The 17,999-nt window shown below is 54.6% G+C and overlaps 2 protein-coding genes across 2 annotated transcripts in view; one reads left to right on the top strand and one right to left on the bottom strand.

Annotated features, from left to right (window-relative positions):
* Positions 1-1,855: 1,855 nt before the first annotated feature.
* Positions 1,856-9,576, top strand: CMTM3 (CKLF like MARVEL transmembrane domain containing 3). Its single transcript, XM_027618185.2, has 5 exons — positions 1,856-2,101; positions 5,235-5,390; positions 6,396-6,491; positions 6,870-6,990; positions 8,507-9,576. The coding sequence occupies exons 1-5, from the start codon at positions 1,943-1,945 to the stop codon at positions 8,533-8,535; spliced, it is 561 nt and encodes a 186-aa protein (XP_027473986.1). The 5' UTR covers positions 1,856-1,942; the 3' UTR covers positions 8,536-9,576.
* A 192-nt stretch (positions 9,577-9,768) lies between these two features.
* CMTM4 (CKLF like MARVEL transmembrane domain containing 4) overlaps positions 9,769-17,999 on the bottom strand; it is a 69,280-nt gene continuing 61,049 nt past the window's right edge. Inside the window, exon 4 of the mRNA XM_027618184.2 lies at positions 9,769-17,884. Within this exon, the coding sequence (XP_027473985.1) occupies positions 17,720-17,884 (165 nt within the window). The 3' untranslated portion in view covers positions 9,769-17,719. The remainder of the gene's footprint in view (positions 17,885-17,999) is intronic.

Below are 17,999 nucleotides of genomic sequence, written 5' to 3'. Positions count from 1 at the left end.
GATCCTGGAGTCCCGGGATTGAGTCCCACATCGGGCTCCCTGCTCAGCGGGGAGTCTGCTTCTCCCTCTGAACCTCCCCCTCTCATGCTCTCTTTCTCATTCTCTCTCAAATAAATAAATAAAATCTTTTTAAAAAATTTAAAAAGATAGTATCTCATTGTGGCTCTAATTTGCATTCCTAGATGTCTAACGATATTGAATATAGTTTCGAGTACTTACTGGACATTCATATATCTTCTTTGGGCTGTTCAAAACTTTGGTCAATTAAAAAAAATTGTGTTGTTTTCTACTTACTGAGTTACAGTTTTGAGCCAAATTAACACTGATCAATATCAGGTTGTCCGTGTTCTAACCCTCACCTGGCCTCCTCCCAGGGGATCCAGAGTAAGATCCAAACACCAGGGTCTGGTTCTCTACCATCTGTCTCCTCCCCCCTAGCCCTTTGCTCAGTCCTTTCTTCCACAAAGGCTCCCGCCAACCCTCTGAACCAGCCATAACAAGCCAGACAACTATTACCAAGAATCATCTCGTTCAGGATTCTCTGGACACATTATTGACCCACGCCCCACAAATTAAGCTGATGGGTCCCTTGCATCCTGCAAATGCAATCTTTCTAGCACTGCTGTTGAATGAACAAATAAATGAGTGAACGAATGCCTCTTACCTGGCAGGAGAGGCCATCGAAGTCTTCTTTGAGGAAGTGACACTGGGATGATCACAGAGTAAAGAGAAGTTCGTCGGATAACCAGGTTGGAGAAGAGCATTCCAGGTAGCAGGGTCAGCATGCACAAAGGCCCTGGAGTGGGGAGAGCATGGTTTATTCAAGAAACGGTAAGTTTCTTGAGTGGGAGAGACAGGGAGCAGAAGACACCAAGGGATTATGTTTTTAGTCTCTCTACCAAGACTCTGAGCAAAGATGGGACTCTCCCAAGGTTTGGGGGATAAGGGAAATGCAGGTGACCCTGACTGAGCATTTTAGCATCCTTCTGGCTGCCAAAAGAGGAAGCAGAGAGGCCTCTTAAAGACACCCTCACAGCAGTCCAGGGAGGAGATAGGAGTACTCTGGGGCCTCATGGAGGCTTAGTGGTGGTGAGAAGGGAACAGAGACAAAGAAAGCTTTAGGAGGTGAACATGTGCCCGCCTTGGTGACGGACTGATGGTGAGGGTGAAGGAGGACAAGGACACCCCCGGGTCTCAGATCTTGGGGTAGAAGGATGGATGGCGGTGCCCTTCACTGGGGCCCAGGCGCCAGTGGGAGTCCCCGGAGTATGAATGGGGACAGGGAGCAGAAGGAAGGCTGGGGCAGCCAGTACAGGAGGCAGGGCTGGCCAAAGATGGGAGGGGTGGCCAGGGGAGAGAGAGGGAGTGGGTTGGGGAGCTGACAGCTCCATCAAAAGCGCAGGAGGACGAGACAGGGGTCTTGCCGTTTGGTCGCCTAGGTTCCTGGGTCCCGGACACAGCGCAGGGACACGCGCAGGAAGCTAGACGACGCAGCGAGTGTACACAACCCTTCAGAGCACGCAGAGAAGACTGGAAGCCCCGACGGGGCGTTCAGGGGCAGCAAAAAGAAGGTCTCGGAGCGCCGGGCCGAGGCTGAGGGGAGAGTGCGGGTGTGTATGAGGGGGCCCCACGCCAGCTCGGCGGACAGTCCCGCCCGGCGGGGCCCGGAGCAGCTCCGGCAGCCGGGGTCCGAGGGGAGGAGGGAAGGAGGAGGAAGGCGAGCGGAGGAAACGAGCGGAGCAGCGGGGGAGCAGGAGACAGTGAGGAAGGGAGGAGGGGACGCGGCAGGAGGGGCGGGGCGGGGGCGGGGCGGCGGGGGGATGCGCCCCCGCTCCCATGTCTCGCCTTTTTCTCCTTCCGCACAGCCCCGGGTTTCCGCTTCCCTCCCGGGCGCGGGGTGAGGGAGCGGGCCCGCGCCTCGGTCCCTGCAGCCGCCGCCGCCATGTGGCCCCCAGACCAGGAGCCCGACCCGGAGCCCGGCCCGGCCCCGGCGCGCTCCGGCCGCTCTCCGCCCGGCGCGGCGATGCCCGGGCTCCGCGCCCTCCTGCCGGCGCGCGCCTTCCTCTGCTCGCTCAAAGGCCGCCTCCTGCTGGCCGAGTCGGTGAGTGCGGCGCGGGGCCGGGGCGCGGGGCCGGGGCCCGGGGCGGCGGAGGCGCCGTCGGGACGCCCGGGACCGCCGAGCCCTCGGAGCAGCGGAAGAGCTGCGGGCAGAGCTGGGCGCACTTCCTCAGGCGTCGGGTGGTGCCGAAGCTCAGCGCGCGAGGCAGAGGCGAGGCGGGGCCCGAACCCGGGCCCTCGGGGCTCCCCAACCCAACGTGGGGGGCCGGTCGGGACGCCCGGGCCCGGGGCCCGCCGATGCGGCCGCCGGGCCCCTTGGGAGCTCAGCCTGGCGCTGTGTGACCCTGGGCGTCTCCGTCCTCTCTGGGCCCCCGGAACGGGCTGCAGCCCCACATCCTCTGGCCTCCGTCGCGGGCACTCGGCTCCGCAAACCCTCCCGCCATCCCCGGCTGCGCCCCGGGAGGAATCAGCGCGCTCGGCGCTTCACGACGCCCGGATCGGGGCCAGGGTCGGCTCTCCGCGCCCTTGCCCGCTTTCCTGGGCTCAGGGAGGGCCGGCCGGGCCTCAAGCTGCGGGGCGGAGGCCGGGGTGGACTCCGGCCAGCCGAGACGGGGAACAGCGGGAAGTGGGAAGGGGACCCCCGGGATTGGGTGAGGCCGGGGCCGCACAGTGCGGGGCGCGGAGGCAGACCCCTCCCCCCCGGGTGCAGGGGCGGGAGCCCAGCGGGGTGATTTCATCCCCCTCCTCCCCTCCCTCCCTCGGATCCAGCCGCCCCGCCCCCGCCCCCGCCGAGCTCCTTCCTCCTGCCCGCAACCCCCACCCCGGCCTGTCAGGCCTTTGTCTTGGGGACACTACGAAAACTCCCGCACCATCCGCGGGTGGGGCGGGGGCTTGGTGCTGGGCCTCCGTGCAGGGAAGGGGACGAAGTGGCCGGGCGCAGGGGAGGTGAGATAAGGAACAGCTCTTGTTGCTTAGATCCCTGGCAGTTTGGCAGTCCCTGGCGTTATTCCCACTTTGCAGACAAGAAAGCTGAAGCCAGGGCATCTAGGGAATTTAACAGGTGGGCCACTTGAGGGCCAGGTGACAGCAAGGCTGAGAGTGGAGGTCAGAGGAAGGAAGCTTCTGCCCCAGACCTCTCCTTCCTACTGCCCAGGGCAGATGGCAGGAGGCCATCTTGCCACTTCTTCTACCCCTGGGGTCAGCCCGGAGGTCACCAGCCCAGCTTCCAAGTGAGGCACCAGGACCCAGGACTCAGCCCACACTCCAGGGAGTCGCCTGTGGTTGGCCACCCCAGTCCCACCCTGGAGACTGATGAGAGCCCCTTTTGCACAGAAGCCTTAAATCCACAGGCCGGTGAGGGAAGCCAACTCCAACCCCACTCAGCCCACCTCATAGGGGAGGCCCTTGGTGTAGCTGATCTAGGAGGATGAAGAAGATCTAGTCCCTCTAGATCCAATCCAGATCTAGGAGGATGAAGAAGAAGTAGGGAGGAACAGGTTAGGGTTGATCACAAGGGGAGCCACTCTGGCCACTCTTCCCTCCCTCTGGTCACCTCTGGCTGCCTCCAGGCCCAAGCAAGTGGGGAGGCTGGCAGGGACGGGAAAGGCGAGGAAGTAGCCACCAGGAATCAGGGAATAAGGAAGCAGGAGTGGAGAGGGGGATCCCCAGAATCTGACTTTGGGGGCCGGTGGACAGGAAGGGTGGGACCATGACAGCCTTCCCAGGAGGAGATACAGCAGGAGCTAGGGACAGGGCTGGGTCAGAGTCCTCTGGGCTTGCTGTCCTGGGAGGCCCCTCTCGGCGCCTTAATTTCCCATCTGTTCGAGGTGAACTTGGCTACTTCCCAGGCCATGGTCAAGGCAGATTTGGGTGCCCTGGGGACTCCCGGTGATCTCTGCAGCTCATTTGTCTGAAGCAGCCACAGCATTTCCTGTGGGGCATCTGGGTGTCCCTACAGGGCCCCCTGGGCCCCACTCCAAGCTACTCAGCCGTGGACATGCTCAAACCTGCCCAGCTATAGTGACAGGACAGATAAAGGCCAGCTCCCATAGGGGGGGTTGCTTAAGAACTAGAGCTGTGTGGCCAGCCAGCCCTGGGTTCAAGTTTTGATGCCTTGTTATTAGCCACATGACACTGAGCAACTCACTTCACCTGTGAAGTGTCTGCACCTCGGTCTTCTGATCTGTGAGGTGGGCTGTGAGCAGCACCTGTGCATGGGTGGTTGTGAGGATGCTCCAAGCCTCAGGCCCTGGCCCGGGAAACAGCCCCTCATCTTGGTCTGCCCTGCCCTGCAGGGCACACGGTCTGCAGAACTAGCCGGGGACCTTAGCATCCCCTGGCATCCGTCCCCACCCACAGCATGTGGACAGGGCTGCGGAGAACTCTGATTTGTTCCTTAGCATGGCCTGCCCTTTGCACAAAGGCTGGGTGGATGATGCAGCAGGGCCTGAAGTGTCAGGCCAACACTTCCCCTCCTGGAGGTTTTTTTCTTCATATGAATTGGCAAACATAGAAAACCCAAAGAGTTCTACCATTAACGCCTGTATACCCACCGCCTAGATTGTACAGTTGTTACCCTGTTGCCAGATTTGCTTTATCACATATTTATCCAACTGTCCACCGATTAGTTTTTGATGCAGAATAAATTACCTGCATCAGTAAGTTTCAACTCTGAACACTTCAGCATGCATATCATTAACTAAATTCAAGGTTTGTATATTGTTTTTCAGCTAAAATTCACATTCTTGGGAGTTGGCTGTAATTTTTTGAAATGGTTTCTGCTTCGTGGGCTGCCTTAAGAGACTGCTTAGGTTTGATTTGCCCTGTTGGGCACTATCTGAGTTGGGTGGATCCTGCCATAGAGCCTGCTGGGGTGGGGGGCGGGGTGAGCAGCAGGAGGAAGTAGCCTCCTGGGAGGGCTAGACCCATGTGGGAAGCTGGGGCTTCCTGATTGGGTCCTGGCAGGGTGCTGGCACGGGATCGGGGTGCAGAGCTGTGCCCAGAGGCATTGGGGCAGCACGGGTGTGGGCCAGGGCCCCATAATGGGGTTCTAATCCTGGCAGCTGCAGGACTGTGGGCAGGTCGCCTCCCCTGCTGGAGTGTCTTCTGTGCCTGGCTGCAGAGCCCTGGGCCGGGGGTTGTGCAAAGGTTCTGACTTTACCTTCCTGCACCTCCAGGGTCTCTCGTTCATCACCTTTGTCTGCTATGTGGCATCCTCTGCATCCGCCTTCCTCGCAGCGCCTCTGCTGGAGTTCCTCCTGGCCCTCTACTTCCTCTTTGCGGATGCCATGCAGCTGAATGACAAGTGGCAGGGCTTGTGCTGGCCCATGATGGTGAGGGCCGGGCCCCAGGAGGAAGGGGCTGGCTGCATTTCGGCCCTCACCCTTTATTCAGTGTGCTGGAGGGGCTGTTTGCAGTTGGTAGGAGCCGGGACCCACCACCCGGCAGCCATGTGACCCAGAGCCGGTTGCCTTACCTCCGGGAGCTCTCTGGGTGAGGCAGGGAATCCCCACTGGCATCCTGGCCCCCCCCCCCCGCCACCAGGCGGCGCTGGTGCTCCCAGCTGGGCCTGCCGGAATGAGCCTCAGCCGCAGGAATTCAAGCCATTTCCACAAGGGCAGGACAGGTTAACTGAGGACTTGCAGGGCTTACCCAGACCTCAGCAGTCTGGCAACTTGCTTAAGCAGTCACCTGGGAGGCCTCAGAGCCCCACCTCAAACTTTGCTGTTTGAGAAGGGACAGAAAGGCTGCGATTGGACCCCGGTCTCTTGACTTCATATCCAATATGCTTTCTGCTGGGCTGCACCCTGTGTCCCGATTTTAGGGACAGGTGAGCAGAAACCACGACACATAAATGGATCTGCCACAAGTATGTTGCACAGTGAGGCCCAGGGCCAGATCTCCCCACTGGAGAGCCAGCAGGGAGCAAGTGACCAGGTTTCCAACATCTTTCTCACCAAATGAAATCGGCAGGTGGGCCCGGCCGGAGGGCAAGCTGCAGCCTGGCCCACATCCTGTTGTCCACCGGGCAGGGGACAGCCAGCTGGACCGGGAACAGGGCAGCCTCCAGGGGCACCTGGGCAGGGGCAGGAATGGGGGTGGGAGAAGGACCAGGGAGTGCAAGGTGGGGCCAGGACAGGGCGGGAGCCCCATGGATGCTGGACCTGCGGGCGCCGGGTGTGTGTCCAGCCTGCGGGGCCCATCATCCCCTGGGAACAGTGGATTCCAGCCCCATTCCTGCCGCCTGGTGCCCTTCTGAGCCCCTGCCCCTGTCTGGGCTCCCAGCTGTGCTCCACTCCCGGGAGCCCAGGGCGGTGACCACACCCACCTCTCCCCAGGACTTCTTGCGCTGTGTCACAGCGGCTCTCATCTACTTTGCCATCTCCATCACAGCTGTCGCCAAGTACTCGGACGGGGCTTCCAAAGCAGCTGGGGTGAGTAGGCACCCTGGCCCTGGAAGGGGTTGCCCAGCGATGCCCCCCTCAAGTTCACCCCACCCCTGATGGAGCCCCAGATGCCCCTTGGGCACTCAGTGTCTGGGGCAGAAATCTGTCCCCGCAGAGGCCCCTTGGGCTTTCACGTGGATCTCAGCGATTCCAAAGCCCTCTTATTGGAGATTTAATCTGCCCCGAGTTTTGAAGGCTGTTTGCCCAACCAAGATAACAGCTCATTTTCCTACTTGTCGGTACTGGGACGGGTCTGTGTTTGCCAATCCGAGCTACTTATCCGCGCTGATGGAGCGGGGCGGCAGCTTCTCCGCTGCTCCCAGCTCCCGATGATGGGTCCCATCTGCCCTGTCCCCTATCCCACAGGTGTTTGGCTTCTTTGCCACCATCGTGTTTGCAATCGATTTCTACCTGATCTTTAATGACGTGGCCAAATTCCTCAAGCAAGGAGACTCCGCAGAGGAGAACACAGCCGACAAGGCAGAAGGTGGGTGGCCACCCTGTGGGTTTTCACCTGGGAACACAGCTTCTCAACCCAGGACTGTTGCTGGGGACCCTGCTCTCCCTTAGGGATACTTGGCCAGTTTGAGGCTGGAGGAGCATTTCCTCTCTCCCCATATGGGCAGGAAGTGTGTTCACAGCCTGGTTCTCCTGTCCCTTCGTGGGGCACTGATCATAAAGCAGGCTGGCTCCGCAGGGCCTCTGTCTTTCCAGGAAAGGCATGCTGAGGGCAGGCCCGTGACCTCTTCCTCGGTGAAACCTTCCCTGATGAGCCCCCAAAGCAGCCAGTCCCCGGGCTGCAGAGCGGCCACCTGCCCTGAAACCCACCCCCCTGCCCAGTTTCACCGGCCCATTGCTCAGGGGCCAGAGAACCAGGTTCTCCTTACCCGCGGCACTCGGGCAAGCTCAGGTGTATGAGCTAGCAGAAACCATCCCTCTGCTAAAAATATGTGAGGCTCATCTCGTCCATCCTGTACTTCAGTCACTCCTAGGTTCAATGTCCCTAGACATTTTCCTTAGGCCTTTGGGACCTGCTACCAGTTGCCTGCCCTGGGTGCTCCTAGCCCATCACCCCAGTGAACAAGTAGGAAGCATCAGTGGAGACATGTGTTTGAGTATTGTGGGCTTTGATACTTGGAGATATATGTATGATGATTTTTTTTTTTTTTTTTTTTTTTTTTTTGCTGTAAAATGATTCCTAGCTTGTGTTAGAATGGATACAGCAAACCCACAAAATCATACCAGTCTAGCCCTCAGCACAAGGCTAGGGAGTCAGGGTTTGTGGAGGCTCTCGGAGCTCATCCATGACCCGCAACAGTGTGAGGACAGACTGGGGTTCTAAGAGACCGAGGTTGGCCAGGGAAGGGGTGTCCGTCCCTGAAAATAGCAACTGGCACTGGCGCTGAGGCAGGAGGGTTAGCAACTTGGGTGTCTTTCCTTCCTGGAATGGGGGGGGTGTTCCAGAAGGCTCTACAGAGTACTCTTTGGTATTGGATTTCTAGGAGCCCTTGAGTCATACCTTAGATAGGCCCTTAACGTCATAAAATGGGGCTGATCACCATGTAAAATTAGGATTGGGGGCAAGGGGGATTGAAACTCTAAGTTGGTTAAAAGAAAGCTTCCTGATTTTCTAATATATTTTACTTTCTTGTGCCTGAAAATAGCTGTGCCCACCTTGTCCTGCTGAATTGCAGGGTAGGGTTGAATTTGGGGTGCAGATATATCACGCTAACACCCCCAGGTGAGAACGGCACAGGGCGACTCTGGAGGGGCATGTGGGCTCCCCGCTGCATGCGGCCACGCCCTGGAGGGGACAGCAGCTGCCCCTGCAGGGGCCCAGGCCCGGGGCCAGCCCTCCCACCAAGCTGACACCACCAACAGGAGGGGCCCGAGCCCGGGGCTCCGGCCAACAGTTAGAAACCCAGCCAGTCTCCCCAGAAACAGCTTCCCGGCACCGCTGGCCTGGAAAGTCCCGCCAAGCATCCCCTTTGCTTCGCTTTCAGACGAGAATTCCGACTCCGAGTCTGACTGAAGGCCTGTCTGCCCCGCCCCGGCAACCTGAGCCCCGGGGGCCCCCACTGGCGCTCCCCGGACCAGGCCGGCCGCCGCGGCCAGGGCGCCGCGCGTGTCGGGAGAGCGGCGCCGACTTCTCCAGCGGCAGTGGGAGCTGCTGACGGAGCTGGCCTCCTCGGGGCCCCAGGGTGACACGCCCAAGCCCGGCATCCGACACGGCACCCCTCAGCTGGGGCGTCGTGAATATTCTGCCACGTCTCCTCATTTCTGCCCCCCAGACCTTAAGCCTTATAACCTCTCTGCCAAAAATAAGCACAAGGGGACAGAGCTGATGGAGCCTTGTTGCCTCCGTCACAGGAAGCATTTCATGCTGCGGGGGGACGGGGGCGCGGGCTGGGGTGCGTAGGACCGAAGCCACCACAGGGCCCACCTGCTAGGCCCTAGGGATTTTTGTCTGCATTTGGTATCCCACTCATGCGAGGCACTTTGTCAAGAATGATCCTTCCAAGATTGTCTTGTTCAAGGAGCACCAGTACCTTCTTCATTTTTGAAGCAGGGAGAAAACCGACCTTTGCTCCCATCTAGGAGCGAGCACATCAGGGTGCCTGTTATGGGGAGCCACGTCTTCTCCGGGTGATATGACAGTTGTACCAGGTCCGAAAGATCAAGGGTACCTAACCGTGAAATAACTGACAGCGTTCTGGGGGGCTGGGCAGGCCCAGCCAAACCCTCTTTCCTGGGGGCCCAGGAGCAGGCGAGGGGCTCTCGGGCACTCAGGATGATAGGTTTCTCGACACCTGACTGCCTCTCGAGAGGGGAGCCGTGCCTTCTGTGTTCACCTAAAGACATGTGCTGCGTGTGTATGTTCAATGGGATTTTGTAACTTTATGTAATTTTTTTTTTTTTTTACACAAAAGTAGCTTTTTAAAATGGCATTTCCTCTGACCCAAGAAGCCTCATGAATGAGCCAGATCTGGACCCATGTCTTGGGCATTTGTCACCTTTGTTCTTCTTTTGCATGTGAAAAAAGCCATAATGGATTAAACCAGACTGACTACGTGCTTGGAGTGTATGTGTTTGAAAACACCTCCCACCACCCAGAGCGGTGCAGTCCCGTGTCCTGTCGAACACAGACGGGGCCTACCACTGGTGAGTCCTGACGGCTCCGGGTTTCAGCAGCGGCGCGCACACACTTGCTCCACACCAAGCACCCCTAAGCGTCTGACACATGTGCTCTCCCACACTCCTCACACAATCCTGGCTCACAGTCCAGAAGACTAACAAAAGGTTCAGGAACTTGCCCAGGTCACCAGAGCCCCTTTGAGGGGGCCCTGGGCCCTCTCACTTATGCATCAGGGTAACGACCCAGGCACCTCTGAGGTAGCCAGAACCTGGGGCTCTCGTGGTTTGGAAACTGGTTGCATGAGAGACCTCGGAGTTGACGCCTGGGAGGATCCTGGGTCAGCCTTTGGCCCAGGCATTCTGCCCCGACTTTTGCACACGTTCGAAAACCTGTCTGAAAGTTGAGCGTACAGACGCCGAGAGGGGTACACGGCGGGGGTTTCTGCTCCTCCTTGCCTGCCCAGCTAAGCCAGCCACACTGCCTGTCGACACCCATCCCGTGGCCTCTCTTCGTGGACACGGACTTTGTTCAGCCTCCACCTCCCAGGCCTGTTTCGGGAATGGGGTCCACAGCCTTTGAAGGGACAGAAGGGAAATCAGAGGACAGAGACAATGCCACTTTTACGTGTCCATTTATTAAACAAGAACTCCTTCATGACGATTTAATACAATATTTATTAGCGATTAGTGTTGAGAAAATTATTTCCCTCTACATACAAAAATACAGATTTGAACACTATGAAAACAATCAGGACAAGTACCATGAAAAATAGGTCCTTCAAAAGAAATAAAGGGGCAAAATTGAGGGCAATGTGAGGCTCTATCTGCTGTCAGGGACAAACCACCAGGAGCAAAGACTTTGGGGCCCCAAAACCACTCCAAATGGATAGAGTCAAACCCACGAGCCAGGGTTTGAGAAGCCAGGAGACCCACCAACAGCATAAACCAACATGTGCCAAAAGGGCATCACCTCAGAATGCCCCAAAGCTGTGTCCAAACTAGTAAAGGAAATAGACTTTTAAGAAGCAAAATGTAATAGTTATTAAATTAACATTGCCCCCCAAAGTGCCACCGGGCCAAGTAACAATGAATAATCATATTAGAGTTATTAGCCATCTGACTTGACTTCCTTTGTTAAATTAATTACATATTCTTACCCTTCAAAAGGACAAAAAAGAAGCTACAATCGTATGTTTCAATAAATCCATTCCTTCATGTTGCAACGGCTCAGCTAGTTTACTCGAGATTTTTCTTGACTGGACAGAACCCGGGTCCTATGGGGGTGGGAAAGCCGAAGGAGTAGCTAGAGTGTTAGCCGAGGCTCGATTTCATCAAGCTCCTCATAGCAGGGCATCTATTTTGTCCGGGCAGAAAACCAGAGAGGGCCACGGAACCCACCTGGCACATCCATAATCCAATGTGAGGTCCCAGGAGAAGGCCAGCCGGCGGAGGCCACCCGGGCAGCCTGTCTCTGGCGGGCAGAGGGAAGCCTGCAGCAGAGCGGGAGGGGTGGCCTGAGCAGGTCCCGGAAGACACCAGGCCCGAGAAGGCCCTCGGCCTCACCAGCCCGTTAAAAATGGGGCTCTCTTCGCCGTTTCGGACCCAAAGCGGGGGAAGTCAGAGCACTGCAGGTATCTATTTTTTTTTATGAAACCACTTTCCTCTTTCTGTTTGAGGTGAGGAGTGGCTCGCTCTAGCTGACCAAGTAGTTTAAAAATGCCAAATGCAGTTATACTGATTAATAATTATTTCACAGAAATATACTCTTACTCTCAGACTGTTGAAATAAGCAGAAACAAGTCGTTGGGGAGAGAAAGCAGCAGAGAGGAGACAGGAATAGCCAAGGTGGGGTTTTATCTTTTTCTTTTTTAAAATACCTAACGAAGTTTAAAGGGATAATGGCCAAACCTCAAAACCATCATTGCTAAAAGCAATATTAAAAGGACACAATCGAAAATCATGCTACAAAAATAGTGTCATCTGGTTTAACTAAATGTACATCTTTTTTTTCAATTCCACGATTGACAAGTGTTTATGTGACTGACACACGGAAGGCACCGAAGGTGAAGCGATTATTATTTGTCTTAAAATATACAAAGAGAGAATTATCTACTTTGGGGAAAAAAAAAACATACAGTCATACCTGTAATAAATAGTTAAGTGTTTTTGCCACGGGTTCCTGAACCCCTACAAACTTCAACATATACAAATAGTTTCAATCCCTACATTCTCTCCGAGGGAACCACATCAAAATCAAGTTATTAAAAGCACTGGTTTTATCCACATACGTCAGTTTCATCATGAGGCAGGATTGGAAAACCCATTTTGGGTTACAGAGTGAACTCGCTGGAAGTAGGCAGCCCCTGTGTGGGTCTGGGCCAGCTTGGGGGTCCATCCGGGCCTCCTGCTCTCGTCTTCCCCCAGGGAGCTGGCCCTCCCCCAGCCTTGGACCAGTCAGTTCCCCCTTTAACCCTTAATGATTTGCCTTCCTTGCTTCTGCAGGGGAACAGAGTCTCAAAACTTGCAAAACCGATTCTGGAAAAGGCAGGAAAGCAAAATGGCCCACAGAGGGAGGCAGCCATGAGTTAGACCTGGCCCTAACTGGCATGGACACCAGGCCCCCACACTGTCCTCATTCCCTGGTAAAGCGGGGTGCTTCCTACTGGGATTTAGCAGTGTCCTCCAAAGACAACTCAGATTTGACAGGTTCAAACTATGACCAAGTCCCATACAAACCATCGCCTGAATCAACTGTGTCACATCTTCTCTCCTCTGAGGCATAATTAGGAAAAGAAACTTCGGGCCTCGCCCTAATCCCATCAACAAAGCTGATTAAGGTCGTTTGAGACAAGTTCCACTAGAACCATAAAAGTTCTGATAGTTCAGTACGGTCCAGGCTATTAACCCCTTAATGAAGGCTCTCTGGCCTTTGTGTACAATGCATCCCAAAGAAAACATGCCACTCCCCGGTGTCTAATAAGCAAGTCACCTGAATTAAAGTCTTGGCATAAAAATGTGGACAACAAACTAACCCTATGAAAAAGATGCACTATAAAAGGATCCATAATCTAAATTTTACTCTAGGCAAGTTGCCAGTGATTCAAGCTCAGTGGGCTTGTAGGTAACTTTTTTCTGTACTGTTTATGGAATAAGAAAAACTAGAAAGAGGGAGAAAAAATCCCCAAGGTTGAGCAATGATATCCAAATGGAATAAAAATATAATCTAGACCAAAGAAGGGAAAACACATCAGGACCCATTCCTCTGTTTCAAGCCTAAGAGTGTATAAATGCCATTTACTGGTATAAGGAAAAGTCAACTCGAACATTCATTTTCAGAAGAAAATTCCAGATCTAACAGATATTGAGGGTGTTTTCTGTCAGAGGTGGTTTCTAAATAAAAGCAATGTACAGGGTCAAATATTTCAAATTACCTTTTCAACCAGACAGTTCTTATGGTCTCAGTAATATCTGAGAAGAGAGGAAACAAGATCTTATAAAAAGCCAGGAAGGTTTGCAAAGTTCAAGGCAGGCAGGCGTTAGGCCTGCATCCTCTCTAGGCACCCAAACCAGAATCTGAGTCACCCTGTCCAGACTCAACAAGACACCAAGAGCCCATCCAGAGCGCCAAGGCAGACTGGTCCCAACATCCAGCTTTTGTTCTCAGGCTGATTCCAAACACCAAGACCTCATTTTTTCCCAAAGCTAGAGGACAGGAAGGTAGTTCACCAAGTACATTCTTTCAAAATGTCCTGGGTCAGTCACCACGTGTGGTGTGATGAAGGGTCCCCCAGGACACAGTCTGGGTGTACTGAGCCCCTCTCTCTTCTCAGCTCCCAGACCTGCCTCTGCCCCCACCTCTCCAGCCTGTCGCCCAGCTGGTCCTTAGAGTGGGTGCTGATAAAGTAAGAAAGACTTGAAGACAGAACCCCCGGGTTCTGCAAAGTTCACTAGGAACTAAAAAAAACGTCTGGGGCCCTCACAAACCAATGACAGTTCCAGGGGCAAGAAGCAACTTCTTATTTTGCTAGAGAGAATCAATCAGCAGTAGCCTTCAGCCTAGAAAGTGCTTTTTTTTTTCCTGCCTTTTGCTACCCGTTTAATGTCATTATTTTCCTATAAACAAGATATGGAGAAAATGACAAGCAGTGGCAAGATGACTTCATGGTTGCTTGGTTTTGAACATGGAGGCACAATGGGGACCACTTAAATCATCATTGCCTTCCAGAATCACTGAACTGGCCACACACTGCCTCCACACACTATTCATCTGTTAAGGCCAGTTCTGAGAACCTACAGAAAATCTTCCACAGCCAGAGATTAGAACTTGGTCCACCTCTTAAACACATGGCAGGGTGAGGAATTTCTTCCCAAAGATCACATGAATGTTTACAAGAGAAGGTGAGCTGGGGCCACACAGGACGTGACACACCGAGGCGTTATTCCAGGCTTGCTGGGTGCAAGAATTCACACACATGTGCAGACAAAAGTGCTTCCTCTCCCCAAGGGACTGCCTTTGGCTTAACGAAAGTTTCAATCACTAAGAGAGCTCCACAGAAAGGCAGATGAAACTGAAAACTTCAAGCGAGTAGACATGTTTTCAACGGAGTCAAAAGCTCTCACCAGAAGCATCCGACACATCGGACTGACTTCATGCCTATCCACACGCAAAAGCGTCCGTGCCACGCGACTGTCACGGTGCCCTGAGGGCTGGGGGTGGGGTCTGCCTCCCAGAGCCGAGCCCTCAGAGCCGGGCTGGGGTCTCCCCCTCTCCCCGCTGCCGGCTTCAGCGTGGCCAGGCGGGGCTCTGCCCATACTGGCACTTCAGCTCAGCTTGCCGAGGAAGACGAGGCATTGGGACTGGACAGGCTACTCCATCCCTGCCTTTTGGTAGGCAAAGGTCATCTCTCTTGGATAAGTGTTGCTGCACAGAGTAAAAATCTAAAATAAAATACATCAAACTTCTCCGGTGAGATTTTAATCTGTGACTGCCTTCGTCCTTCCCTGGCTTTCTGTGAGGCCAATGAGTGTCTTTGGGCCTCCATGACTGTCCTGTCTCTGTTTGCAAGGGGAAGACCTCTCCCCCCAATGCCTTCAGCAGTGCGAAAGGATACAGGAGAATCAGAGGGAAAAAAAATACCACATCAACCAAATCAGTGCCAATATCAACTTTCTCTGAAGACGTCAGTGTTTGCACCCATCTCAAACCACCCCAGAGGTTCCACCAAATTTTTGTGGGTTTCAACCATACAGTGTCCAGGAACAAATTCCAATTTACACAGCAACTGCAGTTCCCATCAAGTCTGGCACCCACTATGAACGCCAGCATCATCCTACCAGAAAATTGAGAAACACTAAGATTGCCTCAGCCTTAAAATGCCCCAAACCATAGGGATGTGGTCCATATTGGAACTATTAAATGCACAAATAGGCTTCTTTCAATTTGGGAAAAAAAAAAAAAGTCCTGGTAAGCGCCCCCCCAATCTAGATTGTCCTGTTTGTACACAGAGGCAACACAAGGAAAATGCAAGCGTCGTCACACTCGCCCTAGACAGCCAAATTCCCTCCACGAGCGCTCACGCCACACGAGCGTCACCGGGTCCCCTGGGTTAGAGAGCCAAGAGTGGGCCTGGCCACTGCTGGTTGTCCTGGGAGCTAATTAAATATTAAGAAATATATTTACAAAAACCATGGGGGAGCCTCATGGCACAAAGGATATTAAATAGTTACAGGGACATAAATAATTCCAAAGATTCTACACTACGATGCAAATTGACTGTAAGTCCCTCTGTGGCACAAGGTACCATCACTTTTTATCACCTGTAAGCATTTACAGTTTCGATGGGCTTCAGAACCTTTCTTGCAGCTTTCAACACATCCTCAGGAGACCAATAGGCCCTTTTTCACCGGATGATAAACTGGTTTTATTGCAGTGACTTGGGAAAACTTGGGCAACAATCCTGCCTGAGTGGTATTCTTTTTTTCGATCTCACTTCAAAGGCGGCTTTTTATTGAGGCCAAGTAACATGATTCCCAACAGATTTCTGATAAAGTTCAGGGTGGTCCTTCCAAGTGGGCCCCGCTGAATGCAAGGCTGAGTCTTTGTGACCCTGTTTCTAACTGGAACTCTCAGAGGGAGATGAGCCCATTGTTGATGATGCAGACACACTCAACAAATGCAAAATAAATACACAAAATGAACAGATAAAATCCAGATGTCATAATCTCCTCCAAAGTCACTACATCTACTAAGTTCAAAGTCTGCGACGCACGATTGGCGTGGCCTCACAACACACACACACACACACACACACACACACACACACACACACGGGCAGGGGGTTCGATCGGACCCGCGTGGCGTGGGAGCAGGGGGTCTGCACGGGCAGCCCGCCACCCCGGATGCGGACGAGGAGCTCGCACGTGTGACCTGGGCCGCTGCCCCGGAAAGGAGCCACAGAATTCGGATCGTACCAGGCGGCCGGTCCAAGGGGCTCACCCCTCGCCCCGACCCTTCAGCCGTGGAATCGCAGGCCAAGCAGGGGGACCTGCACTGGGAAATCAGATGCGCTGGACGCCTTCTCACACGCGCTGTGCCCCCCCACCGCCCGGCACACTCACGTTTGCTCCCCTCTTACACAGCGCCCTCCACCACTGCTAGGCGAGGTCCCGGGGGCTCTCCCCGGGCTGCACACTCGTCCCCCGAGCAGGACGGGTCTCCTCCCGGGGGGATGGCTAAACGCAGACTAGTAGAGCGGGAAGGAGCTTTGTAAACATTAACAACAGTTCAGAGAGGGAAAACCCGACAAGGTAAAACCATTTTTCCGTGAAAGATACAATTAGTCTCCAACAGGAAAAATGCAAAGGACAAAAAACACTACAGCATCAGAGGGGCTCGTTGAACACGCTCACCACATAACCTTCACTTTCTCAAGAATCCATCTGAAACCTGACGTAACTAGAATTTTTCCCAACAACTTCCGAGATCAGTGTCCATAGCGCGGACGTTGAGGCACAAAAGCTACAGCCTGTGCCTTCTGAACAGCAGAGAAAGGGTGTGTCGTGGTGGAGATTCAAGTATTTTCAAATCCTACACCAACCTACTCAGAATCACTTTACAACTGTCCTCAGGCATTCAAAAATGAGCACACGTCCCTAAAACAGAGGTGGGTCCCCACCTGTGGTCCATGAAGCCAGCAAATGGGCAAGCATTCTAGCTGCTGGAATGGATTGTATTTTTTTATGTGTGACTTTTACCTGAGAAGGTAAAATTGCAGGAAGTCTGCAATTCAGCCTCCAAGTAGTAAGGGTGGGGAGCAAACTGGAAAACAAGATGCTCCCATATTCCTGGAGGAGGGGACGTGGGAGTCGGGGAGGTGACGCACTGGAGGAACAATCGAGTGATTTCTCAGCAGGGCAGGAAACGAGGGGCGACCTTCCCGCAGGGCAGCAGGCCTGCCGAGCTGTGCCAAGGGCACAGCAGCTCTTCCCATCCCCGTAGAGTCCAGACCCGGCAAACAGCTCCACCAGCACACCCGTGGCCAAGCCCTCAGCGTCTCCCGCGGTGTTCCGGGCCTGTGCTGGCCGTCTCGACGGCCCAGGGATGGAAGACGAGGAGCAGGGGAGGGTCCAGGTAGCAGGACCACGCGCTGCCCTGCGGCCCTCGAGGGGCCTGCCCAGCGATTGCTGCTGACTCTTCCAACCCTGCACCTTCATGCCTTGATTTTTTACCCCTCCTAGCAGCTCCCATTAATCCAAAGTCTTGACTTGTCACAAAAACCTATGACAGGGTGGCTCAGAGCCAGATGTGAAGCCTGTGCTCGGGGACAGTGAGGACCTTGAAGAGACATGGCAGCCTGTGAGGCCCCTCTCTCCCGCCTCTGTCTCAACAGCTGGGTATGGGGCTCCCCGCCTCGCAGACCCACCGACAGGGCCATTCTGAAAACCGTTTCCCAGAAGGAACTTCTACCAAAGAGGACAAAATTCAGCTTAATCACAGGAAAATCTGACGTGACGAGGGAAAGAAAACTTGGTTGAAAGGATGGGCACAAGGATGAGAGGGAGGAGGGCTCTGGCAGGTGGGCTCATGTGTCCAGGCGCTGGATCTCGGGGCGACCGTCCACGTCTCTGGACTCCGTGCGGGCTCGGATGTAGTCACTGGTGCTCTGCTGGTGGACACTGACTCTCCATTTCTGCACTGCCAGGAACGTGTTCACCGCATACACCGCAGTTGCCAAGAAGCCAAATATCTACAAAACACAGGCACCGTTACTCCTCAGACACGTCAGCCTTCGACAGGGTGTCTGGGCGGGACCTGCCCCGAGCAGCTCCCGTCGACCCGAGCTGTACCCACAACGCCCGGAC

This window comes from Zalophus californianus, chromosome 17 (assembly GCF_009762305.2).
Source record: "Zalophus californianus isolate mZalCal1 chromosome 17, mZalCal1.pri.v2, whole genome shotgun sequence".
Taxonomy (NCBI): Eukaryota; Metazoa; Chordata; class Mammalia; order Carnivora; family Otariidae; genus Zalophus; species Zalophus californianus.
The sequence above is the reverse complement of the archived record's forward strand: the minus strand, read 5'-3'. Positions and strand labels throughout refer to the sequence as shown.

Coding starts and splice junctions, on each gene's coding strand:
- CMTM3 (XM_027618185.2), top strand. CDS start 1,943: ATGTGGCCCCCAGACCAGGAGCCCGACCCGGAGCCCGGCCCGGCCCCG. Junction 5,391..6,395: donor GCTTGTGCTGGCCCATGATG/GTGAGGGCCGGG, acceptor ACCTCTCCCCAG/GACTTCTTGCGCTGTGTCAC. Junction 6,492..6,869: donor GGGCTTCCAAAGCAGCTGGG/GTGAGTAGGCAC, acceptor CCTATCCCACAG/GTGTTTGGCTTCTTTGCCAC.